The sequence below is a fragment of the Myripristis murdjan genome, chromosome 10 (assembly GCF_902150065.1).
Source record: "Myripristis murdjan chromosome 10, fMyrMur1.1, whole genome shotgun sequence".
In the NCBI taxonomy this organism is placed as follows: domain Eukaryota; kingdom Metazoa; phylum Chordata; class Actinopteri; order Holocentriformes; family Holocentridae; genus Myripristis; species Myripristis murdjan.
The window spans coordinates 18,377,473-18,404,809 of NC_043989.1; the positions used below are offsets into that span (position 1 = coordinate 18,377,473).

The 27,337-nt window shown below is 42.7% G+C and overlaps 2 protein-coding genes across 5 annotated transcripts in view; both read left to right on the forward strand.

Annotated features, from left to right (window-relative positions):
* Window positions 1-2,359: 2,359 nt before the first annotated feature.
* Window positions 2,360-6,579, forward strand: trim105 (tripartite motif containing 105). Of its 4 annotated transcripts, none has more exons than XM_030061535.1 (7): window positions 2,360-2,474; window positions 3,009-3,355; window positions 3,767-3,862; window positions 4,513-4,746; window positions 4,987-5,000; window positions 5,156-5,274; window positions 5,588-6,579. In XM_030061535.1, the coding sequence occupies exons 2-7, from the start codon at window positions 3,053-3,055 to the stop codon at window positions 6,145-6,147; spliced, it is 1,326 nt and encodes a 441-aa protein (XP_029917395.1). In that variant the 5' UTR covers window positions 2,360-2,474; window positions 3,009-3,052; the 3' UTR covers window positions 6,148-6,579. The 4 variants fall into 4 exon arrangements, with proteins under 4 accessions (XP_029917395.1, XP_029917398.1, XP_029917397.1 ...); XM_030061538.1 differs by having other exon boundaries at window positions 5,159-5,274; XM_030061537.1 differs by having other exon boundaries at window positions 3,013-3,355.
* A 3,910-nt stretch (window positions 6,580-10,489) lies between these two features.
* Window positions 10,490-27,337, forward strand: part of flt4 (fms related receptor tyrosine kinase 4) — a 41,567-nt gene continuing 24,719 nt past the window's right edge. Inside the window, exons 1-3 of the mRNA XM_030061534.1 lie at window positions 10,490-10,765; window positions 24,637-24,733; window positions 26,319-26,593. Coding sequence (XP_029917394.1) covers window positions 10,663-10,765; window positions 24,637-24,733; window positions 26,319-26,593 — 475 coding nt within the window. The 5' untranslated portion in view covers window positions 10,490-10,662. The remainder of the gene's footprint in view (window positions 10,766-24,636; window positions 24,734-26,318; window positions 26,594-27,337) is intronic.

A 27,337-nucleotide genomic window follows, 5' to 3' on the forward strand; every position in this document is an offset into this window, starting at 1 on the left:
AAATCCCGAAGCTCCTCCCAAACTGTAGCGCGCATCTTGTGGTTCGGCTGTGCGCTCCTGAGGCAGGTCTCAGTGCTGAGCGTCCAAATCAAAGCAGTGCGATTATTGACGGAGCTGCGGAGGGCTCCTCTTTGTACGATCAAATCTAAAAGTTTGGCAACTATGTAAATAACTTCCAACGCATCACACAGTGCACAGCAAGTAATTTTTTAATGATCACTGAACATTGTTTCAAGCACCACCACCCACGTACCACCTTTTGTTTATTCTATTTTCATCCATTTCTGATGCAGTTTAACTGAAATATATACAGTAGCATATGTTTTTGCTCTCTCATCCAGGTGTACAACTTTGCATGAACTTTGGATCATTATGGGGTGTAAAGCCTGTCATCACATAAAACAATGTCATTGCCCTCCATATCATTGTCACAGGTGATCTAATCTGTGCTGCTAAATAAACCCATGATCTCTCTCTCTCTCTCTCTCTCTCTCTCTCTCTCTCTCTCTCTCTCTCTCTCTCCCTTTCTCTCTCTCTCTCTCTTTCTCTATGTTTCCAATATACCATACAAATATGGTAAGCTGCTAACTTCAGACGTTGAAACTTGTTGTTAGTTGAAAATAGACAAGATCATGGAAACTCAGTGCTGGCTCTGAGCATTTTCCATTGGCACTGTCTCAAGAGAGGAGGCCTATACTGTAAATTGCAGAGTAAAGGAACTGGAGATCAAATCTCCCTTGAGCACTGTCCATGCACTTCCCTGGAGCTTTTCATCCCCTAATGATCAGGGAATTGGTTTTCACATTTTCACTGCCAATAGATTCATCATTCTGGGAGTCAATTGCTATATGCAAACCTTGAATCCCCTTAGTCAAATTTTATTTGATGACATAATAATTGGGGCTCTGATTGACTCAGCAATGCAGATCATTGCTATTGATTGGGAGCAGACAGCCTCTCCACCTCAATTTATTCTTTTAATTATGAGAGGTGTCCCCAGCTTCCCTGTGCCCAGGTCATTCTGCAGTCATGTTGACAGTTGCAGCCTCTCTCAGCCTGAATTACCACATGCATTACACATACTGTATTTCTCTCCTTGGGACAAATGAGCCTAGAGGTGAACAGGTTTTACAGTCAGGTGGTCTTCATGTTGTGACCCATATTCACACATTTCAGCTAAACCACTGCTTTTGTAAGAAGTCTGTACAACGTCATTCATCTTTTTTGTGCTCAGTTTTGCTTCTATGTAATTACTGAGATCTGGAGTGCATGAGATCTGGAGTGCTTGAGATCTGGAGTGCTTGGAGTCTCCTCCATATGGTTGGGGATCCGATATTCAGAGCTCTCCATCTGATTGCTGTTTCTCACCAACCTCTCTGACAGCGCCGGTGTCACTGATCTGAGCTGACAATGATCAGAGACCATGGTGTCCTCATGTCGCAAAGCTGCAAAAAACCCACCATGCATAAACCGAGGTTGTTTGCTCTGTCTCTCTTTTGTGTCTGTCTGTGAAAGAAAGAGAGAGGGAGAGAGAATGTGTAGAAAAGAGAGGGAGATGGGGACTGGGTGAGGGAGAGAGAGAGAGAGAGAGAGAGAGAGAGAGAGAGAGAGAGAGAGAGAGAGAGCAGAAAAACAAACAGAGAAAATCCCCTCCATGCCCCTGTTCATTCTTTGTTTTCATCGTCATAGTTCCATCTCTCACAAAGGTTAATCTTGACAGGTGGAGGTGCTATAAGTTCTTATGCAGCTGACAGCACTTAAAACTTTAGTAATTAAAATATTGATTTAAAAGCAAAGGCAGCCTGTGAAGTCGTCAAATTTGATTCCCTAGGTAAACATTAGGGCGGAGGACACTCCAATTATCTTTTCTGGCATGTGCTTTACTTTTTCCACGGCTGCCTGGTCAGTGGATATGGGGATGCATTAGAGCTAAAGGCTGCACAACAGTAATCTGGCTCTATGATATTTCTAGATGACTACTGATCCCGGATGTCTGATCAAGTGCTATGACCACATATCCTTGTCCCAGAAAGCACAGGAGCTAGACAGGTTAGGCATGCTATTAAACTCTGCATTTATTGTGAGACATACTGAATGAAATGAAAACGGATTCATCATAATGAAGAGCTGTTGCACTGGCTGGGGCCACCAAATTATAATATCAATGATATATGCCTTTTTTTCTTTTACTCTTTTCATTCCAGTTTCTCCACATAGCAATTTGAACTGAGTGCTGTGGAGGAGAAAAGTAACTAACCACATTACTCATGTCCCACTGCTTGTTTTATAACGTGCGGACCAATCCAAGGCGCGTCTGTGGTCGGCGCATGCGCAGTACGAAAGGTACCTTGTGTTCCCAGCCACAACAGCAGCAGCTGAAAGATCAGAAACTGAGCGCGGGTGAAACACTTCTTTCTTTTAAGTGTCGTTTTTCTTTTTTTTTTTTTTGACCACACAGTCCGCCAAGAGACAACGTAAGTCCACCAGAGTGTTTCTTAAAAGCCTGACGTATAGTCGTCAGTTTCCCAGTTTTAAGTAGGCTGTAAGTTTTGTGTTGCTCAGACTGCTCGTTCAAAGGCTGGCCTACTACATAACATTAGCTACGCCAAGAGGCTCGCTTCAAGCAGCATATAAGCAAAAGCGAAAATCTGACCAAACGTCACATTTTACCGAGTAAGCAGCACTGCCCCGTGATCTATCACTTGACTTCGCGGCAAGCCTATTAGCGGTTATACTTGGCATTAGAGTTTGCTTGCTAGCACCCAACCTAGTACCAAGTAATTGGCTCCGACTTGTTATCAGTGTTAGACTTCAAACGGATTCATAACCCACCCCTTTGGATTCAGAGTAAGGTAATGAACAACCTGGTGGTATTTCTTGAATAGTAGGAGGTTGTTGTTCTGTTGTGTCAGCTGTTTCAGGTGACTGAACAGTCCCTGCCACTGGGCAAACTGTCTTCAGAAAGAGAATGCTTATCTGTGTCTCTCCCTCTCTCTGTGTACTCTCAGACAGCTTTCACTTCATCAGCGCTGGCATATAAACTGCCTTCACCATGGCTGCTGCTGCTGCTGCTGCCACCACCACCGCTTCATCTTCCACCCAGGGGAGCCTTCGTGAGGACCTGACCTGTGCCATATGCTGTGACCTGTTCAGGGAGCCTGTGATGCTGGCCTGCATGCACCACTTCTGCAAGGCCTGCATCTCCAGGTACTGGAGAGGAGTCCAGGGGCCGGTGACTTGCCCACAGTGCCGCAGGGTGTTCAGCACAAAACATTTTCAGACCAATTACCTGGTGGTAGCCATGGTGGAAAAAGTTAGGGCCAGCAGCTCAGACACTTACATCAAGGATCTAGAGGTGAGTAAAAACAGTTTTGTTCCCAGCTGTTAGTAAAGACCAGGCTGTTTACTTCCCTTGTCTCCACCTCCTTCTTGGTGACCAGTGAGCTTTGAGTTATAAAAAGCAAACACAGTTGCTTCCTTTGTTGCAGTTCAGAAGTGTGTTTGTTCAGTTGTTTGAACAGTTTCAGTGCTGTTTTACTTGAAACGTATCGCATTTGAATTACTCTAACCAAAGTTCAACGGCCTCTCCCTTTTTTATACTACTTTGCATGAGATATTTTATTACGTATATCAGACGTTTTGTTACACATTACCTGTCCACACCAGGAATGCAAATACAAGGCGTGCTTGCGGTTTTCTTGAATATGTCTTCCTATGCTGCTGCTGTTCTTCTCACAGTGGTTTTAATTTTCATGATGCTTATCAGAAACAACTGAAAGATACTTTGGAGAGCCATCGCCTAAAGAAGGAGGAGTACATCAATCTTATTCGCAAAGACAAAGAGAAGATGGATGCCATAAAGGTACACTGCTCTGGTGATCCCAAGGGATGGCACCATTTAACAGATAAGAATGCACATGTCGCTTTTAATTTCTGTTTGCAATGCGTCTATGTGCATATTAGGCGGTGTTTGCGGATGTAGTGACAGTCTGTACTTTGATGTGTATACAACATGATGTTCTTCTGTTTGGTTGCTTAAATGCCTAACCCTAGCCCTGGGCTGCAGCAGCTATGCCATAAATCCTCAAGTTATTCCATGAAGGAATAACTTGAAGACTTATTAAGGACTTAAGAGCTCCTAGCTAATTTGTAACTCAAGTGTTGCCATAAGAGTTGCAATCATCACAGATGCACTGATCATGTTTAAAATTGTAGACTGGTCAGTTAGATACTTTATACTATTATTATGTGTAGTCTGTCACCAAGTATCATTTATTTACAATGGCTTTACTGTGATATAAGTGTGTAAATGTTACATATTTAGCCCTACATTGTAACTGATGTTTGTTCTGCTACGGTGGCTCACGAATTTGGTCATGTGGAAAGGAGAATGTAGCAGTGTCTTACATTCCAGCTACGTTAATGTTTTAACTTCAGTGTAATTGGGGCAACCAGCCCCTGAAGCTCTGAGTTGTCTTATGTCCTGCACCCTATCAATCCTCCCTGCCTCAGAGAGTTGGAGCAGAGCTGCAGGCTCGTGTCCAAGGGGAATTCAGAGCTTTGCAGCAGTTCCTGCAGGATGAGGAGGCTTGCGTGCTGGAGCAGCTAAGGAAGGAGCAGGAGGAGGTGCTGGAGCAGCTCCAGCGCCACCTGGAGGCCAGTAAGGAGGCTGTGAAGGAGCTGGAACAGAATATGAAAGTCCTCCAGCAGGCCAGCATTGCCACTGATAACGGTGTTTTGGTCGAGGTGAGTGACAGATTCTCTTCATAGTTAGTCTTAGCTGTAAAAAAGGTGGCTTTCCAAGTTTTTCAGAATTTTCTTATACTTTCAAGCATCACTTATAGTCTGATGCCAAGGTTAGAATGTGGTAATCACATCTGTCACATAATAGAAACCTTAAGTGTCATCTAACTTGACTAGTGACTTTTGCATCACAGTGAAAGAACAGTCTCTGAAGTGATTTCTTTTTCATTTTCCTCTCTCTAGCTCCCACAGCTAAGGTAAGTGTTTATTTTCCGGGATTGATCGTCTCCTTTGGCTTTTTTAAACCTGACACATGCTTATTTGATTTCCATTTCCATTTTTGTCCAGGTGGTATTATTTGTGCTGACAATAAGTGACCCATGTGTGACTAAATGTGTGTTTGCTTTTTCAGCAGACCGTGTGTACGAGTTGATACGCCACCAGAGCTCGATATAAATGCTTTCAACAGCAAATACATAGCCCCCTTACAGTACATCACATGGAGAAAGATGTTCAAGTCTTTAAAGCCAGGTAATACCCCACAGATGTGCTCCATTACAAGTGATAACTAGACTTATGATGTACAGGATTTGCAAACATTGGTAGCTTGGCAATAATTACACGATCCATTACCCCAGAGACAGATCATTTCAATTTAACGGTGCACCGTACAAACTTGCAGAGGGTTGATTAAAGTGAGGACTGCATAGATGCATCTGCCAAAACATATAGAATAACTGTGTAATTTGTTGGCTGAAGTTACATAATTCTCACTTCTTAAATGTGACATGTTGAATTTTAGCTGATAAATTGTTGTCATTTCATGTGTTGTGTCATCCCAAAGGTCTTGCCCCATTAACTTTTGATGTTGACACAGCGCACCCAAGCATTTCCGTCTCCAGGGACAAAACCGTGGCAGTCGAATATGACAGCATGACCTCGTACAAGCCCCACCCCAAGCGCTTCCTCCAGTGTGTCAACATTCTGGCCGCCCAGGGTTTCCAGTCAGGCCGACACTACTGGGAAATAGCGGTGGGCTCCAAACCGAAGTGGGACCTGGGAGTGGCATTGGAGGGAGTGGACAGGCATACACGAATCAAGCTGAGCCCTGAGAGCGGCTACTGGACCTTACGGCTGCGTAATGGGAACGAGTACTCAGCCGGCACCCAGCCCTGGACCAGGCTGCAGCTTGGTTCTTGCCCCCAGAGGATTGGGGTTTTCCTGGACTGTGAGGAGAGGAGAGTGTCCTTCTACAACGCCGACGACATGAGTCTACTGTACTCGTTTGCCAGTGGGCCTAGGGGCAAAGTTTTCCCCTTTTTCAGCCCTTGCATTAGTGACACCAGTCAGAGACCTCAGCCGATCCAGCTCATTCATTACCCTACTGCCGTTTTGTCTGGCTGACACGGCTGCAGTCAATAAAAGCCAAATGCTGTCCAAGTTCTGTTTGACCAAAGAGTTTTATCGACAAGCCATTGAAGGACAGTACTGCTATTGTTGGCGTTAGGGTCCAATATTATTCTTGCCTAGATGAGGTTAAAAATTCAGATCGTTGCTTGGTGTCTTATTCTGTTAAAATATTTGGTTACTGCGTTTTTAGGGACTGGTCATTGCTGTACCCTTCTTGAACTCTGAATACCTTAAAAAGCTACAGAAATCACTGTTATATTAAATGTTATGCTTAGCTTTGTAGTATCAGTTTTTTTTTTCTGGAAAATGGAAAAATAATCTCTATTGTACTGTGATATGGTGTCCTGAAGTGGCTGATACTCAGAATTTGCATTATGTGAAAATGCAACGGGTACATTTTAGTAAAAACATTTAAACACTGTTGAACCAACTATGGGTTTTTCTGGCTTTTGGATGTATCAGATTATATTTTCATATTCACTGGAATAACACTATTCCACCAAATATCTCAATAATAGATCTAGATGATAGACCTTTCAAATGATAGCCTGAGGTATAAGCTCAAGTAAAACAGCCTTTCATTCACCACATAAAATATGGGTATTTTTAAAACTGAACTTATTATGGAAGAATATATCGCTTGAAGCCTCAACACTTTGCACCGTTGAGTTCAATCAGCATGAAACAGCCGTGCCTTCAGCGCACATTGTCATGAGATGTTATACAAGTATAAATGTAACCCCAAGTATTTTATATTATGTTGTGTTTCAGTTCAGTGTATGCAAACTTGTAACATCACTGTTTTTTTTTTCACTATTATGCCTTCAACATATAGAGTGCTTGATCAATCAACAATTCCTGTTTATTTTTCACAAACATACCAAGTCTTTGTTCTTCATGCTTAAATGATCTATCAATTTCATTGTTGTCATAGGGTTAGGGTTAAAAAAGTATGAAAATGTTATTCTTTGTAGACATACATGTGGAATACATTTTACATCACTGTCATAAAAGAGTAAGTCATTCATTCATTCATTATAAAAGCCAAATATTTGTAAACATGTTTATGCAAATAATAAACCAAATCACTCTTTCTTTCTTAATTAAACATTTTGTCTTTGATTCTGTTCCTGGAGCTGCAATGCTGCACTCTTCCGCATCTACTTGAAATGATCAAGGGTACTATTGAGCATCATCAAAGCCAAGCACCAAACATTTGTATTGCTGTTGTTAATGGGAGCCATTTAGCAAGGCTCTAGACAACGGTTGGAGCTGGCTTTCCCACACCTGGAGAGGAACTTTTGAATGCATCAGCTGTCTCTGACACTTAAACTGCAAGGATAGGCTGGACCTCAGTTATCTTCACAAACACAAGAGCACTGACGTCCTGTTTCCTTCTCGCAGGTGAAAGGTCAAATAAACAGCATGACAGTGGGGATGCCTCCCGGCTGCTTGACGGGCCTCAGGGGCATGCCGAGCAGGATACTTCTGCCTCCTCTTGCTGATTGGAGAGTGGCACAATGAACAGCAACAGAGTGGGACCCATGCTTTTCCTGTGGAGCAGCTATACATCAAATGGGTGCATTTACCGCACACTTCAGCAGCTTGCTCTGAATGGAAGGGTAGACTGAATCTCCTAAGCTGGAGAGAGCCTTTAAGCTTTATGGCTTTGTAGACATGAAAGTGGGGTATTTCTGTTACGACGGTGGTAGACATCTAAAGTGAAAATCGATGCGATCTCATCTGTGTTTTGCTCATTACGGATCCTTAGATCCTTTGGCAGATAAATGGATGAATTCAAACTCCAGGTAGCATTTTCTCCAAGCTGCGAGAGTAATTTAGCCCAATTGTACTCCACTCAGATAATGTCCGCATTTGTTGCAGTGGATTGAATTCAAGTTGTGCCCGCCACAATCAAAACAAAACAAAACAAAAAAAAAACCCCTCTTCAACAATGGCTCCCAAGCTGTCAGCCACATCAAAGTAGGCTCTCAGACTGCAGGGCAGTGGATGGGACTACGCACATGAACTTCAGTGAGTGAGTGGGTTGCATGCACGCTCCATATCCTTCCTATGATAGTAGCTGTGAATCCGTAATGTGTTTCCTGACCTGAGGATGGGCCGGATGGAGTGCTGGCACTTCAAGGACGGGTCCTTGAATCCTTAGTTCTCCCTCAGGAGCTAGCAGGATTATAAACTAAAACCTTTCATCTGACGCAGCAGGGATGATCATGTTATCCTGCATAAAGTGTATTGTTTATTATCATTGTTGTTTGAATGGTGGTGCTTAAGTGTGCAGTTTATTGTTGTATTAACCACTGAAGTGTTTTCATACGTTCATGACATTATCTGTATTATATTCGTAGTGGGATTTGGCAACTCCCCGGACAAAGCTGTGCTAGACTAGCAACACGATTTAGTGTGTTTGTTTTCCTCTAAAGCCAAGGGCGCTTTGGGGGTAAAACCAGGGGAACATTTTAATTACAACCATTCAATCACAACATTGTGTTACAGGGTCACAGAGGTGGATTGCCACAAGGGATCTGGGGAAATGTGTGCCCACAATAACACGAAATGATCCTTTGACTCCGTGTTATTCCACACAATCGTAATGTTATCTAAGTTCTCTGGCTCAATTCAATCCACATTTTTTCCCCCAATCACTGAGATTGTCAATACACTAATTTGGGTACAAAGTGTGTTTTCTCATATGTTTTATTGACAGCTGCTGACTGACAAAAAATGTTTGATGAATGAGCCAGTAATCAACAGCATGGAAATCTCGGCTTGGAAGAAGCAGGCAAAGGAGCAGTGAGAGTGGGGTCAGTCAGGTTTTATTATTGATGTAAGGTGTAGTATGTAATCAATGTGTCTGCACCCTCATGGTGCAGAAAAGCACAGCTCTTACGGAATTGATTGTGCTAGCTTGAAAGAACATGCTGGTCATCAGGTTCTTTTGTGGCCACATAAGAGGTTTGACTGGACCTCAGAGCTGGAGGCACATGAAACAAGGAAACAAGGATGTGTTTGTGTGTGTGTGTGTGTGTGTGTGTGTGTGTGTGTGTGTGTGTGTGTGTGTGTGTGTGTGTGTGTGTGAACTGACTTTGACTTTTTTGTCTCTGTGTGTGTTTAGTACATGGGTTTTCAATTACCAAAATCCCTCCCTGTAAAATAAATCATGACTGATAGCAGCACACATGGACATGTCAGAGGAGATCATGCACTTAGTACATGGCCCTCATTCACACTCTCTGAAGTCCCACAGGAGGGTGTGTGTGTGTGTGTGTGTGTGTGTTTGGTGGGTTAACAGGGCTCAGATAAGGCCAGCTGAAGTCAGTCCAGTTTCATTGGAGGCACATCTGACCCTTCACAAAGGTAATTACAGATTGTTAACAGTGCGCCGGTCCCTGGGTGTTTCTCCAGACATGTGGGCTGAGCAGAGGTGACACCTCAGCTGGGCTGCTCAACACCCACAAGGACTTATATATATAAAAAGAGGGCTTTTCACATTTCCCCCTGAAATTAATGTCAGACATTTGACCTGAGTACATGAAATTGCGGGTAAATTACTGTGTCAGGATTTGCACCACAGGATAATCAAAAGGGTCATTTTTAATGCATTAAAGAAAGCTGTCCAGACGAGAAATCACAGGATAATGTGCACACTATGTTCCTATAGGGGATAGGTGTGTATCCTTGGACTCCAATGAGTTTGCACTAATCTTACTGTAATTGTCTATCTCCTGTGGTATCGCAATAACCATCATATAGAGATTTAGAGCTTTTATGTGATGTTTTTATTGAATTTCGCCCTAAATGTTTGGCTACAGGGTTTAAGTTATTTTTTGGAAAGGGGAATATCCCACAACATTTTAGGAATGTTTCATGGTGCCTTTAAGACTACCTGGTGAGTTATTGGAGAAAAGGTTGAGAAAATGCACATTAGATGAACAATCTGTGAAATGAAAATCAGATTAAAACAAATGAACCAATATATTCACTGATCACAGGCTACTTTATAGCATTTTTTCCACCTCTGAAATGCAGCTTATTACAGGATTAGCCCACTACAGCTCTTTTTTTCACAAGGGATGAAAGGCGTTAAATCTTTATACCAGGAAGGAAATTTGTCATGGGTGTTGGGGCGACCCCCTCCATGCCCACCCCCAACCTTCCCGACCCGACCCCGCTCCCCTCCAGTTCAGCTGGAGCTTATTTTATGAACTGGATGGGGTGGGTGTGCGCGCGCTCCAGTCACGAGCAAGGGAAAGGGAAATCATTGTAAATCCCATTCAGTGCCTTATGCATCCTTTTGACAGGAAAAACAAAAGCCGCTCTTCTTTTCCTGCGCATTTCGGATCTCGCATATCCTCTCCGCAGAGTGCAGGCATCGCTTGGCTGAGGTTCACCTGACTTTTCCGACTCACGGACTTTACTTTTCCCCCTTGCCCCGGTCTCCTACCCATCTCCTGTCTGCACTGATCACCACCATTTACACTAACAAGTTTGATGAAACTGCCGCCTAAGCCTCTGGACTGGACCGGAGATCTGGAAATGAAGACAGATTTTACGTTTGTCTGTCGGATTTGGATTGGAATCGCATATGCCTCAGGTGAGGAGACTCTGAGTTTGGAGCGCAAAAGTTTTTTTGAACAGCTACTGCTAACAACACTGCCTGTCGGCGGTTATTATACCTATTTAATAGGCATGAGGTGAATTGAATAGAGCTTAATTTTGACGGGCCTATAAAGTTATAATTGTTAGACTATAGTCTGTCTAAACCAGGTATACTACATCATGAATTAATTCTTCTGTGTTAAACCTATTTAGAATGCTACGTTCATTTTTGCAGTGCACAATTTCCTCCCATCTTCTATAATTTCAGAATATCTACACTGTTTTCTGCCCTGTCAGACTATAGATTTATTTTTTCTGCTTAACCCTTTGCTTTAAATCATTTCTATGTTGACCTGACAGTGCACACTTTAAATTTTCTTTCGTGATATGAGCGCGGCAGTACTCGAAACGCACTGCCGATCTCTCACGAATCATGAAAAGTTTGCTCCATGCAAGAGGAGGACTGAATTAATGGGACGCCTAGTGGGAATCTCTCAGCACGCAGATAGGCACTAGGGGGAGGCATGCAGTTGTTGTGACTGATAAAGATGTAACTGAGGCTGATTGATGATGCAAAATCGGGAGGAAAAAACAGATTCTGGTTGTGTTGAATTCACAGGATGATGTCTCCTCACTGTCACAGGGTATGTAGGTCACATTTTGAAGGTATAGAGGGGAGGGGGGCTGACATATCTGGACAAGACTGACATGGGTTTGACCTCTGAGTGGCTCACAGGACGCTGCTGCAGGGGTTGCTCCAATATTTTCACTGTACACGCTGCAGAAATATCCACCACAGCAACGCTTGAGTCTCAAAACCTTTATTTTCGCAAAATCAAGTGAAAACATCTGTTGCTAAGGTGAGATAAATGCACTTGATTCCAACACAAATCTTCATGTTTCAAGAGTGGCCTTGAATTATTTCAGTGAGGTGTTAGTTGAGTAATCTGCCCATTTACAAGGGATTTCCTGAGACAATTGAAACTATGTTGTAAACAAGATGATTTATCTCTCTACATTGGCAATTCTATTTTATTTTATATTTCAGTTCTGAGAGAAAAAAAAAACATTCTAAGTCTGAATACGAGCCTTTAACTCATTGCAATTCACCTGTTTACAGTGCAGCCTACATGCTTTGTTAGAGAAATTTATTTTTATATTATTATAATTATTTTATTATTATTATTATTTTTGATCAAAGACAGTAAACCAGTGACTTCCTGTGGGCTAATGGGATATGACTCAAGTTGTTTGTGGTTTTGCCCCATGTGTACAGATGTGCAGTTTTTAGGCAGAGATATTTGTTTTTCTTGTCAAAAGGATGCATAAGACAGTGAATGATTGCTGTTGAGCAGCTGTTCATAAAGATCAGGGAATGCTTTTGTGAGGGCCAGTTGCCATATGGCTACCCAAATCCTAACTCCACCCTGGATTGCTCATATTCCTTTCCACACGTATCACTGAAGCTGTCTTGTGTTGGTCACATTTGAGAAACAGATAAAGAGCAGCCTTGTTCTCAACAGGACATAACGGCGTCTCTAAACCCAAGTTAGTGGGCGCCACTCTCTCTTTATTCCTTCTTGGCTTCGTAAAAAGCCCCCTGGTCACATTAAACATTAACAGCACCCAGTGATGATGGGAGAATATATATTGTTTGATCAGGGGTATTTGGCAAAAATTGAGTCTGTAATTCTCCATACATTTTTTTCCCTATCTTCTTTCATCTGACTATGTCCCTTCAAGTATCTTGCTATACCAGAGTTTTGAGAAATATACAACATATAGACTCGGAAGAAACACACAATGGGGTTATTTTAGTGTCTGTCTCATTCAGCCACACCGCATTATAAACTACAGCGCTGTCAAGGCTTAAAAATCAATCACAGTGTTGCATAGTATAAAATACTCAAACGTCTAGTTGAATCAACAGACTTTCTTTATCAGATGTGTTGGTCAGTGAACTACAGCAACTCATACTGAATGGTAGAAAAAAAAAAATCAAATCAAGACTCACCGTTGGCAGTAATATTCTTATACCTGGTGAGTCTGAAAGCCAGAGGGGAACAAAGAAGCAATATTCTGCCTCATTGATTCAAGTGTTTGCAGCTATCTGTCCACCACGTCAAATCAAATTGTACTTAAACTTTGAATTATGAATCCATGTGTGCTGCTATCAGTCAATTATGACTTGTAACGTTGGTTTCAATGGGCGTATGTGAATGAGTATTTCCCCCATGAATCCAGAGCGAAGTATATTTTGACAGTAGAGTGTACATGCCAAAGACTAAAGCAAAGACCTTAATGTCAGTCAGGTTCTTTGTGTGTCTTGTGTGAACTCTTTAAAAAAAAAAAAAAAAAGAAGAAGCTTTTTTTCTGCCTCCTTCAGAGGATCAAATATGTGTTCTTTCATCAGCAAATGCAGTGTGTTCTGAAATTGTTCGATTGCCCTTTTAGTTTGACGTGTGTTCTTAACCTTAACCCCAAACTTTGTTTGAAAACAAGTACAAATTTGACAGTAAGAAGACAGGCGCAGGATTTCAGGAGCTTACTTTGTGGTCTCTGATTCAGGCATGTCAGTATTAGCTTGGTTAGAATTCACTTCCCGCTTCAGAGTCCCATTATGATCAGAGGACAGCACAGGGGCACTGGGAGATTGCAGAAGAATGCAGACCTGCCAGCCTACAAGTGACTGGCATTTAGGGAGGATATAATTTACACATCAGCTGCTTTTATGGAGCTTTAAGATTTCACCCCAAGCCAATTTGCTACCGTCTTCCTCTCACGTCTCTGGGCTCGAGTTATGACTGTTACGCATTTATTACCTAGCAACAGAATTCCTCCTATATTAAAAAAAGACAATGACACTAGTTTAAGCTACTATTGACATTGAAACTGAAATATAATTATGTTGTGACTCACTGATTGATCCACCTACATTTTTATCCGCTTTTTCGGGTATTGCCTCATGATTGGCTGTAATAGAAGTGCCCTTGCAGTCAGAAAACCATCTGAAAGCAGTGCATTTTTTATCTAATACTGAGCTCTAGAGCAGAATGAGCTCTGGATTACTCCGCGTCTTGGGCACATAGTGTTGATATTGCTTTTACAGAGTGTTTTCTGTACGCATACCTCTGCTTGATCAGATCATCCCAGAAATCTGACTCTCAACTCTGGGTATTATTCTAGTCATCCACTATAGAGGTCGAGTTGTTTTAGCCAACAATAGCCCCCTATTCTCAGCGCTGATCTCAGGATTCAACCTCAGGACTCCTAGGAGAGGACTGTCTCAGAGCCTCAGCGTCTGTCCTTGAATATCTTGTTCTATCAGTTGGGGAGCGGCTCGGAGCACAGAGGAATGCCGCTATTCCGTGTGGGAAGCTCTCTGCAATAAAATCCAAATAAATAAGGAGTCCAGTGCCTCCTCACTCATCACAGGCATGGGGTAGCAAGGCCCCTGGGGCGTTTGGACGTCTGGGTATACACACTCGTCATGCAGCGCTGGGAGCTCATTCTCCGCAGCCCCACCACCACCCAGAGTATGACTAGGGCTGAGAGATAAGCTGTTTCAACACTAGGAATCCACAGCAAACGCCAAATATGTGTCTAGTTGGTGTTAGATAGTTAATATAAACCATCTGTGTGCTTTTTTTTTTTTTTTTTTTGGCTATTTTTCCGACCCCTCTTTGCTTCCTGTGCCCAGTTTTATAATGACAGGTCTCTCTAAATCATCCATCATTATTTGACCCACCGCACAGGACAATTAGGTGCTCTGTGTAACTGAACAGTTTTATTGTCCCTCATTACAGCGTATTGCCCCTCATTATATCATACAACGGTGTCTTAAAGCTTCATTTGGATCACTGGTGGTATTGTCTGAGAGGTTTGATGGCCTCTCTGTTGGCTGTAAAAGAACGATTTACGAGCAGAATGTGATTAACACGTGGAAAAAGTGTCTGTTCAGCATCATTCAAAAAAGTGATGATGTTGAATGGGCATTATAGATGAAGATGAAGAATTATCCAACAAGTTTAAAACTTTTGACTTTTTTTTTTGTTTGTTTTTTGCAAAATGAGGTTTCTCTCCTAAACACTCTCCTGAACTATGTAATTACTACACAGAAGTCAAATCTGTTGACGGCTTTTCTCTCACTGTCCTTTCCTCGCATTCACACAACACAGTTTCATATTGCAGTTGTATCGGTGCAGGGCAAAAGAAAAGCAGTGATTAATTTTAATGATGCTTCATGCACGGCAGGAGTTCCTGAACATAAAACGCATTAATGAAGCCATGAAGAGCTAAGAGCAGGCTTTTAGCACGAGTGTGTGAGTGCTTGTCCCCAGGAGATAAATTAAATTATTTGTCAGCGTTGCATTTAATTGATGGAGAGAGCAATGCACAAACACGATGGCGAGGACTCCTCCGTGCATATTTTTTTTTTTTTAGTTTAAGATAAATCATGGATGAGCAGGTCCCATTAGGAATTGAATGACAGGGACATGGTTTTCCCAACAAATGAGGGAGTTAAAGATGTAGATTTTGGCCAGTTGGAGTTTACAATAATGACACGATTTCAGGCTCAGACACAGATACTCCAGGACACAAATGTCTACCAGGGTGTTGACTTAGGGAGCACTTTACAGATTCTCTCCATCACTCCGTTTGATACTAATTTCACGAGATTCAGCACCTGCAATGGCCCGGGAATAGCCATCTACTCTAAGTACCTCTGCCAGATATTGGAGGAAAATTGCTCTGTGGCGTCTGTTGCCTTTATTGCCTGATCACGCCACATACTTTTCAAAGACAGAAACTGAATCCTGGGGCACGGTTGCTGCTACACGGATATCACAACACTCCAAAGTGCTTGCGTTGCTTAGGAACAAGCATTATTTAGAGCACTTATCGGTTTAACAGGTGCCACCACTGCCATTACGCTCAAATGGTGGCTCGCACCGAGGCAACTGTGTGAGTGTGGTTGCGATTGGACAGTGAGTGTAGGGTTTCATCCGTCAGTGATACCTCTTGCGTTGTCAATGGAGGTCACTTGAGGTTCATGGGAAAGAGAGCACTGGCAAAATCTAAGGAAACTGCCAGTCCACCCCCACCCTCAGGCATTCAGCACCGATTCACTGACCCAGCTCATTCCCGCCTTTGGCCTTGTTTTCCACAGCAACTTGAGCTGCAGCGTTGATTTAACTCTCTGACACATCTGACGCAGCAGCAGAGATTTGTTTATGACCCGAATCTCCTCCAATTAGGTAACAAGCACCATAATGGGGCTCCTCAAAGTTTGGCCTCAAAACACTCACAGCATGTCCTTTAGGAGTGTCCAACACATCACAGCAGGCCTAGCTAGAACTAATCCTCAGCACTTGCTGGTACTCAAAGGCACGTAAATATTTTAGATGTTTCCCAACAGGAATGTCATAGTTTGCAATAGAACAATCTGGCATCCAGAGCCCTACCCATAAAGCAGTTTCCAGAATTTTTTTTTCTCATTCTCTTCCCAGCATGGGAAATCATTGCTCAATGATAAAAATGATGACATGTGAAAATGAATTGCCACAGAGGAAGGGCTTGAGGTGTCCGGTGTGCCTTTGAGGCAGGTACAGGAAGATTTAGTCAGGGACAGGGGTTTTAAACATAGGAAACCAGGCCAGATGGCCCACCACTGCATCCTTAATTTGCACCCCTCTTCTGGCAGGATGTTGGAAAGGCCTCACTCCCAATAATGCAGAGGACAGGGACATAGTGGATGTCATCCTCCTCCATAGTAACAATGAAATCAAAGTCAGTCTGCCAGTCAGCCCGTCGCCTGGCTTGGTGTGGCCTTGTGTCCAGATGACAGAGGAAGTGGACTTTATTTCTTTCAGAAAAAGAGAGAGGGCGGGTGAGGTGGGAGGGAGAGAGAGAGAGAGAGTGAATATATTGCCTGTAGCTGGCTGACTCCACATCCCAGAGAGCAGGTCTGCTCGGTGCCCTGGCTGGCCTCCCATCCCGAGCCGGACATTCAGGGCTATTTCAGAGTACCACAGCCTTGGCCCTTCGCCAGTCACTGTGTCACTGAAATAACTGTGTGGCTGTGTTGTCACCTACATACAGTAACTATAGAAACCTCCGGCTAAAAGTGTAATTCAGCTCCAGATAAAAGGTCAGCTGTCTCATGTCAAGGTGCATTTGGCCCTTTACAAATGAATTTTATCTAAATGCACTGATGAGATAGATATCTGAATACCAAATAAGTACGGAAGGCAGGGGAAATTACTCCCATTCAATTTTGTTGCCATTCTGTGACTCCAGTCAGCATAAACAGCAGCCAGTAAAGCTGACCTTTACTATAGGCAGGTCTTAAGGTTTGAGCTCCTATCTCCAGGCCATAGATACAAAGTTCCTGTTCAGAGGACAAAAAGATGCAAAGTCTCTTTTATTTGCAAAAAGTAGCCTGAATTTGCACATTTGATTCGTATACCTAAGCACTTTAAGTATTTGGCATTCAGTCGTGTTTTTCTGGCACATTTGCATTTGTAGTGTAATCTGTGTAGAGTTGTTGCATTATGTGATCATGTGACATTAATTTTTATGTTGAATATGCACCTGGCTTCAACTAAGTTTCCTCTGGTGGGACAGTAAAGTTTGACTCGACATAGTAGCAAAACCATGAGCGTACAGGCAAGAGACAGTTTCATTTATGGATGAATTTAAATGAGTCATCTGACATCTGATCAATTCACCCAGCGAGAACAGTTCGAAGGGAAGAGCTTTGATACTATGATTTTATGATTTCTGCTAACATGTCATTATCTCAATTGCAACATTTGTGGAAAAACCTTTGTGTGCCTTTTTGAACGGCTCCCACATCGCATCCTCTCTGCTAAACGGAGACCTCAGAAAGGCTTTATTTGTTTATACGACGTTCCTCTTTTCCTGTTCCCGTCATGTGACTGATCAGAGACAAAACTACAGAGGAGTGAGGAAACACTAATGGCAACATCGCCTTCACTGTCCATGAAAAAAGGAAGCGAGAGAAGCATGAACATGATGAAGAAAACAGGAAATTTGCGAGCAATGAAAAACATGGCACCGCTTTTCACACAAGCTAATGTGTCCCCATGGGGAGAGAATCACAGCTCTTCATGCATAGCTTTGATGCTCCGGTCTCATGCCTTGTATCTGTCTGTCTGTCAGAGAGGCTTTACATTTTTAACTAGCTTAGAGGGCCTTATGGCAGCTAGGCCCCTTCCACTGTATGTGCATGATTTATCTAGTTTCAGCAGGAGTTCTCCATGGGCCAGAAATCCTAGAAATCAGTATTCCCTAAGTGTGACAAATATTATAAGCCATGAGGAGGGCTCAGCGAAAGGATAAGGTGAATCCACATATGCTGGGGACATAAATGGAAACACAATCCATATACCTTTCAGTCACTTGGGAAATTCTACAATAATTCTTCACTAAACAACTGAATGAATGAATTTGGATTGAAAGTGTCACTGCTTCTGTAATTCTAGTTACCCCCACCTGGAAAGTTTCATTATTCTCTATCTTTTGATGGATTACTCATTTTGGGCAAAACACCCTTCTTCAACTTACCCGGATGTTTAACACCATTTTCACCTCTGTACGTCCAGTGGTTTAGCTCATAGAATTTTGTGTTAACTTAGCATAAAGACTTAAAATCTATGGGAGTCATTAGCGTAGCTTTGTCAGTGGAAAAAAAAAAAAATCTGCCAGCAACTTCAAAGCTGTCGTATTTGCACAGTGTGTATTTGTAATATGATGTCAAACATCTTGTCTCAGTGTAGGTAAGTTGTTAAAAAGGTATTTTGACCAAAACGTCGAAGTATTCCTTTAAGACAAAGCTGCTCTAGGGTGGTGTATTGTTTTCAAAATGAATCCACCATTTGTTTGTTGGCACAAGAAATGACAAGCTGTCTAGAGCTTGCAGCATTCAGGCAACAAAGAAACATGACAGGAGATTCTGGTGAGAGCTACTACTGTTCATCTGCATAGCTTTTGCAGAAGTTTGATCCTTGTAATTTAGCAGAATTACAAGAATTACAACTTACTGTCACATTTTACAGCTCCAATAATGAAAGTCCTTTCTTGCCAACTTTTAATATCCTGTCCCTTCAAACCTAACACCTTACCTTGACGTGCTGTTTAACAGCTTTGAGTTGACAAGCTGACGTTCACACATCTTTCCTCGCTATCTGCCAGGTATGTATGGAGGACAGTCAAAGTCAAAGTGCTGCATGATGTGCATGCCTTATGGCATTTAGCTCATATGTGTATATAGTGCTTCCATCATGACGGTGGCATGCAGGGCCAAGCAGGCAGAAAGACCAGCTGTGTGTGAACCAATGTGTCTTGTATGTCCAATGTAGCTGTTATTCTATATGATCCCTGTCACATGATTGGCATGTCTGAGAACACGGCTGACAAAACTGTTTCCATGGCCTCAATCTTCTTGATCTTAATTAGATTTTACCTCCCAAAGCACATTGTCCACACTAATCGAATCCCCTCTTTTATTGCTATTTTAAACAAATCGCAGCAATGTTTTTAAGCCACTAAAACCTTCCTGTTTGCTTGAGAAAGCCAGGGCTAGGGCTGGGGCAGGGTACACAGACAGCTGTCCCATAGTGAGAATGGGTTTTCACATCAACAGAGAAGTCACTTTTCTCCAGAGCTATTCAGTGTGTCATGTTTTTACAAGGACACACTCAGCGGGCTGTTTCCTTGGGAAGAAATCATTTCAAAGGGCTGACAATGTCGAGCTCCTTCTAAATAATCTTTAATAAATTAAGTCAGTAAGAGTTAATTTAATTATTTCTGACAATCATCAGTCTTCACTGTGTCAAATATTTAAATGCAGTGGGCCAAGCTGTAAGATTTATTGTCACTGGAGTTTAGAGTAATCTGAATCCACTGAGAGCTGGCCACAAGACTGACATATATAAATCTATTTAAGTCCATGTCCATCTACTGTAGAGAACACAAGCTTCGCCTCCAGCATCATTAGTGCAGTCTGTACTGTTTAAGAGAGAATTTTACCACATCTGAACTTCAGTGTTTATGCCCCGTGTAAACAAAAGATATCAAAAGATGTAAATCACTAGAGGAAATAATATGTTTTATCTTTTTTTTTTTTTTTTTTTTTTTTTTTTTTTACATTAAGACGGTGTTTCTTCTCGTTGGTTGAAGCTAATCACCTAAAGCTGTGGCTTATCTCCTCAGCACCAGCTGGAATGCATGGGAAAAGAGGGGAACCAATCTCAGCTATTTTCTGGCTCTCTGCCACTGTCCACATTTGTAAGGTGGTTGTAAACAAGCCAATCACCATCCATTTCAATTTTAAGTCCAAACACTCATTCTTGATAGATAGAGGTTGATCCCTGTTCCTATATTGCAGCTTGAGCAAACAGTATAAAATAGTGGAATATAGGTAGATATTAGTGCTAACAAGACAAACGATACCTCTGAAAGAAAGTCAGTTTCTTTTTGAAGTTGCGGCCTTGCACACAACAGGATGATGGGGTTTACAGCTAAGGCTGTGTCTTCTCATTGAACTGTCCACCTACATACTGTTTGTGCTCACTATAAGCGGGCTGAAGCTGCTTAAAAGAATTGCCTTCTGCTCTCAAGCAAACTGAGAGATAACCTTTGAAGCAATGTGGACACCTACCGTAAAGCACATTACAGAGGCTGCAGCACACTGAGAAAATGTGTTTATTATCATGATAAGATACTGTATCACCCAATAACTACTATGAAAGTGTCTGGTTTTCATTGGCAATCGTTTCCCATTACTGTACGTTTGAGAGGCTTGAGCATATAATTACATTTGACAGAAAGCAAACAAGTTCTAATGTGATTATGCATCTTTTCAAACCATTTATACTACTGGCAGGCATACAGCACCTCCCTATCTGGCCACTCATGGTTTGGAAACACGCAGTATATATTCATATGGAAGATATTGACATCTGACACCCACAAGCTTCATCATTGTGACACACTCGCTGTATGGGAAAAAGAGAGCAGAAATAACAGCTCCTGAAGCATCACAGTTTACGGCAAACAAAGGCAAAGAGTCACCCATGGAAGGCCTCAAAATGGCCCCCCTTTCCACTTCTCATCAATCTGAAGTGTCCAAATGGCAGAACAGTCGGTGGCTGTTTTGGCCCGCAGCCATAATCCTTAGCCCAGGACACATTACGTTATGACTGAGCCTCTCTCAGTCGTATCTCCTTCTGCAGGGAGAGACAACTAGGATGACACATAAGCGATCCATCGTTGAGACCAGTAATCAGGGGCACATTAGCCTCCAACTCACCCTGGCTATGGACCGTGTCGGGGGCTCTGAGCTCATATTGCAGCAACATATTTGTTGTGGGCTTGTATCATTTTGAGTGATCCACAAAACACTCTGCTCGACTTCAAATAGCTTGTGCCATGACGTGGTGTGGGAGTAAAGACTACTTTGCCCTGTGGTATGTTACACTCTGGGTGTAAGGCAATAGATGTGTTACCTTAAGCTGGAACATTTTAGCTGAAGTCCTCTTTCTATAGGAAATGTATGCTTTCCAGGTTTCCCTCCCATCGCTGCCTCCCACGCCTTGTTTTCCCATCTCTCAGGGCACGCCAATCAGCCATGACATTTGAAAAAGATTTCCATCTTGCATTCTGTCAAGAACCCATGTGTGAATATAAAAAGAAGTGCTGTATCTTTTAACCGATCGCTGGGCAAGCATTCATCAGTGCGACTCAGCTGTTGCTGCGTCTCTGAGGTCTGCATTCACTCCGCACATCTGTGAGGAAGACTCTATTCTGCCACACCATGTTCCTGTCACTTTGCCATTATTTCCTGCCTGTCTCTGCTTGGCATATTAATATTTTTCTTAATGGCACGCAGACAAATTCTCGTATTTATTGTAAATAGGATGAATTTGATTCTCAATCTACCGCTCTCAGAAGTGTTTTCTATCATTTGCACAAACATACTATGTGATCTATGTGATGCAAGCTCAGATGCTTTGAAATGTGCCCTCCATCTGGCCACAGGGGAATTGCCCATGGTGGGAACAGGACTGTATTCATGAATGTTACAGAGGATGGGAAGATGTGGGAGGTCCACGGCTCGACATTTGTCCTTCCAAGGAGAGCTGGGATTCAGCAGGGAGACAGTTTCTGTTGTTGCCCTCCCTTGGTGTATGTAGGAAATCTGCTATTCCCAAAATAGGGGATGTGTGAGCTGCCCTGACAGGAATTTCCTTTCACACTTTTCCCTTGTCCGTGGCTCTGGGGGGCCCTGTGTTGGCCCCTATGTACATTCATGTCTGAACCCTGTTTATCTAGGTTGGCCCAGGCTGCACAGACGTGTGTCTGAAGGCATCAGCTGAAAAACATCCAGCCAAACCTCATCTCCAGCCTCACAGAGCACACTCCACTGTAGCTGTTTGGCTTTACAGCACGTTTGGTGGAAGAAGCCGCCCTGGCGATTACCCAAAGAGGGGAAGAGCGGCCAACGCTGTGTTGTGGTGGGGTGGGGATGGGACTGAAAGTGGTGGCAGGTTCACATCTCAGCTAAGACAATATGTTGAGGAAACTTAATGTCTCCTCTGGGGAAGAGTTAAACATCTCTGGCAGAGGAGGCCCATCCAGGCAGGAATACCCTGCTGGGAGCCAAGCTGGGAATGATTCATAGTCTGCCACTGCTTCCCACTCCAACCCACAAACTTGTTTGCTCTCTGTCAATATGGTGATATCAGCTGTCCCTGCTCACATTCATTCAAGGGTTTTTGTGGGTTTTGTATGGGATTAAATGATCATAAACTCAACCTTAATACCCAAACAAAGAAAGAAATACACTCTCCAAATGGTTTTGTGGTTGCTACTAGGATCCCAAGCAGAAATTAATGGGGATATTGTGAAATATTAATCAAGGTATTGAAGCCATTTTTTTTTCCAAGGATGGCAAAGTGATTTGAGTGGTCATTTTGGCTTATTGGTTGAAGGTAGGGCTAAAGTTAGGGTTAGGTTAAGATTAGGATGAGGCATAAGTTTGTTATGGGTAAGATTATGGAAAAGTCATAGAGAATGAATGTAAGTCAATTAGGTCATGATTTTGCCATCATAGAAAAAAGAAAAATCACAAACTGTCATACTGTCATCCATAACAGCATACATCCCTACACATCTGTACACACAAGTAAACGGGCACACCGACGATAAACTAGATGAAATTGAAACTGTTTGTTTGTTTAGTGCCAGCTGTGGACAATGGGGTTTGAGAGGGGACGTCCTCTCAGCTATCTAAACATCAGATTCTGGTGTCAGTTCTCTAACAGAGATAACCAGTCTCTCCGCCGACTGAGCAGCCTAAACATACCATAATGCTTGGCCGCCACAAGACACACCCCATTAAGAAATAAGTTGGCTCGCTTGGCTATATTTATATGCCCTTGTCCCCACCTTTGACTGAACAACAAGTTCCCGCCAATTCTCTTGGGAAACATAGGAAATCACTAACTGAACCCGAAATAGAAGAGGCAGGCTGAGGGAAAGTGGCTAAATTTATATTAAAAAGAAAGAAGAGGAAGAAAAAAAGAAGAAGATATCTAAAACTGAATCTTAAGGTGGAATTTTAATGTTGGCGTGGGTGTTAAGGGATTTTGAGATTCAGTCCATGGCTAATATTGGATTGAGCCCAAGATGATCAGGCTTGATCAGCTTTTGACTGTAAACATGAGGAAAATATTTACATAAGAGTAGCCTTGCTCTATTGTGCTCTGCGGGCAGCAGGATGCGTTGGAGGAATGAGTTTTGTGTACATGAAACACAGCTGTCCCGAGCACTGACTGACATGAGGTCACGCCAAACTGTTGGAAAATCATCTGTGAAACCGCTGCTGGTGCTGGAAAGTGGTACAAGTTTTGCTTGAATGAGTGTGACTCATTCTCTTGTCTCTCTGTGTCCATATATGAGTCTCAGTATTACCTTTTCTGTCATATCGTCGTTTTTATGGCTATGAAAGAAAGATGACTGCTATTGTGCAATATGCACTAAAACATTTTCATGTTTGATTTTGCAAGGTGTTACAGTAGTTGCAGAATTGTTGTGCTATTTGTCCTCACATAATTTCCCCTGTTTGCTCTGCTGGGAAAGTGCCTGCATATCATCCAGTAAATATTGCACACGTATCAGTGTAATTTGGAAACAAATGCTAAGCCAGATTTGAAAAATGATCATCATTTTGCTTTTGCAAATGCAGAGAATGCCTCTCCACCTTTGAACACCATATTGGTCTGGGCTGCTGTAGTCTGCTATAGCTTTGTGTGTGTGTGTGTAGTATGTGTGTGTGTTTTCATCTCTAATGATATCCAGGTGGGGCATAAGTCATGGTGACACTTTTATATATGATAGACTGTAGGTGTAGAGACTGACGGGGAGTGCTAATAGCACCCTGAGGGGACTTCAGGACGGTAATGACATTCTAGACTGGCCACATTAACCAAACGCAAGTCAATGAAGTGAACGCACTGGTAATGAATCAGGGGCCAATGGGTTCCATGGCCATTTTTGGAGAGGGAAGGCAGTATCGCCTCATGAGTGTGTCATGATTTGTCTTCCTGGATGTTTTCTCATCAGGGACCCAGTGCTGCTCCTGCAGATTGCCTTACAGCTTGTAAATGTAATGAACAACATGCTATCTGAGCTGCCGTCGTGTTGGATTTCAGATTCCTGATGTGTTTCGGAGATTTGACAGACGGCGAGCAGCCCTGTCAAAACCACCGGGCCCTGATTGACCTCTGTAACTTCTCTTGTAACATAAATCTAACTCAGTTGCTCTATTCGCCCCCTCAGGTCTGGTGATTGGATTTTCTATGACTCCGCCCACCCTTGACAGCCCCACAGACGATATAGTGATTCCAGTCCATGAAACACTAACCATTACATGCAGGTAGGTGCTTTAATATGTGTGCTTGCACATTGGTTTGTATGTGCGTCTTTGCTTGTGCATGCATACATGTGATTTTCTGTTTGTTAATTCAGGGGAAAACCAGAATGACAGCGCTAAGCAAAACCAAAAGTCACACTATTTAGTCCATGATACTGACCTAAGGATGTCATAATAGATTCATTACATATCTTAGCCTGTGCATAAATACTATTTTTAAAAAGAAATGCACCGCAAAAAATCTAAGTGTTAAATATCAGTATAAAAAGTGAAAAAATCCATTTATGGGATGAGATAATTTCACTTTATTCCGTATTTATTGCAGTATCAATTAGTTTCAGGAACTTTTCTGGCAGGAAGTACAAATGTGTTGGAGCAAGGCAGGATTCAAGGCCATTTTGAAAATAAGTTGATTAGCTCCATCCAAACAAGTGGGACTTGTTATGCTGATTTTCTCTTCTTTTGCAGTATTTGATTTGTCTTGTGTTAGAGGACCTCTTACCAACCACCTCTCTCTAATGCAAAACAATGCAAGCAAAATTGCATTCTCCTCTATTGTTGTCAGAGGACCCAGAGAAATATTTTATTCTGCACACACAGCCAGCACAATTTTTTAAACTGAAGCGATATAAAGATATGAATTCACTTATAACCATTCCTTATCCTTATAAAATCTCTGCTCTGCTGGCTGGTGCCAAGCCTCAACTCTATTAAATGTGTTTTTTTTTTTTCTGCAGTAGCAAGAATTATGCTTTTTGAAAGCTGGCGATTTTCCTGCCTTCTTTCCAGCTAACATAGCCGTGCGCTGTAAACCTCGCATGGCCAGAGCTCCTGGGAATCATGTGAAAAGAGAAATCAGGTTCATTTGAGTTGATTTAGTTTTTACAGCATGCAGTTTGATAGACTCTGTGCAGGAGGCTGTTGAAATAGCCTACAGAATACATTCATTGTCCTCGGCATGATTTTCATTTCATGTCATTACGCTATGGCACTGTCTGCAAGCGTGGATATTTGTAGTCAGCGGAGGCAGGTGGTGAAAGCGCAGCTATCATTTTTCAGACAGCCCATTATGATTCCACTCAATCTCATTGGTAATGCCTCCAGTATAACATACAGTATCTACCCATAACTGAATTTATTTGACAAAGTGCACCAGTGGTGTGTGGATGAAGAGGGGATTGTCTAGGATCTCACACACACATGCACACTCACACACACAACGGTCAAATGGGAATGAGCCCTCGTAACACAGATGCCACAACTGATTTTTTTTTTTTTTTTTTTTTTAAAAAGCCGCAGTGACTGAAACTGCAAAAATGAGGGCTGTTTAGACTTAACTGACCAAACACAGAATAAACAAGGAATTCATCAGTGACTTGGTCCAATAATGAGAACCATACAGACTCAACTACAAGATTGCACGCTTATTTGGATAAACCATCCAAACAGTTCATTTGAACCTCATCACGTTTGACTATTGCAGTATACACTCTTCCTCAGGCAGTAATGAAACAATGACAGCAGAATAAATCTCAAACCTCATGTTAGTGAGATTTGCCCCATGACCTGTGAGCTGATGTCTGTGCAGGGGACAGCGCACACTGGCCTGGGCCTGGCCTGATCAGACTCTGGTGGGACAGGAGCTCAGTGACCGTCAGGCCCAGCTGCAGCCCACCAGGAGCCCCGGGCAGAGATCGGCCTTGATGCGGGAGTGTCAGGGCCAGCCTGGCAAGCCGTACTGCAAGATCCTGATCCTGAGCGGCACGTGGGGAAACGACACCGGCTACTACCGCTGCTCTTACAAGGATGTCAAGGCCATCATTGACGGCACCACTGCCGTCAGCATCTATGTCTTTGTCAGGGGTGAGTCACGGAGACGGACGTGTGTCACAGTTCACAAAGAAACCCTCACATCAACCCTGTCAATCTATACACACACACACACACACTTTCTCACATACACTATACTGAGTGGTTTTTACTGTCCTGGCTCAGAATAAAAGACTCAGCAGAAAAAAAAACTGTTTCTATCTTTCTCTCAGCACTGTATTTCCATCCATTAGTTATTTTCTTCTTCTATTTCTAGAAATCTATACTGTGTAGGAGTGAGTCTATAGTGTGTAGGGTCATTTTGGTCTGTCTGGGCTCGTTCTGCTGCCAAAGTGTTTCATCTGCTACTTTCGTTCGCCTACTCCGTCTTAGGCTACCGCTCCCTGGCTAGGCTGTGGGGTGCCTGTCTTTAGTTTCTCTTTTCCTTGGGAGGCTCACAAGAAAACCACTGACGTCCTACTGAAAATAGATCTCCTGTTTGCAGTGTACTCCAATATCAAAGTAGTCCCAACGTTATTAGAATCTGAGGGTGCTGACTCTGCCTTACCACCCTGTACGCTGGCAGGCCTCGCGTTTCGGAAATGAGAGATGCAAAGCGTTTGATAAAGGAGCGTGGGCAGCTCCATTCTCTGTGTTCTAATTAATAAAGGGATAGCATATTCATTTCTAACAGTACATCCTACCAGGCCATTCATACAGTACCACTGCTTTATGAGACCGTCAAATCTGATAAGGGCCACACACTGGAGCAGGCTTTACTGCTAATCTTTTATTCCT

Bases quoted from the DNA above. Each gene is read 5' to 3' on its own strand.
- trim105 (XM_030061535.1), top strand. From the start codon at position 3,053: ATGGCTGCTGCTGCTGCTGCTGCCACCACCACCGCTTCATCTTCCACC. The intron at 3,356-3,766 runs GTGAGTAAAAAC...GATGCTTATCAG, and splicing joins CTTACATCAAGGATCTAGAG to AAACAACTGAAAGATACTTT. The intron at 3,863-4,512 runs GTACACTGCTCT...TCCCTGCCTCAG, and splicing joins AGAAGATGGATGCCATAAAG to AGAGTTGGAGCAGAGCTGCA.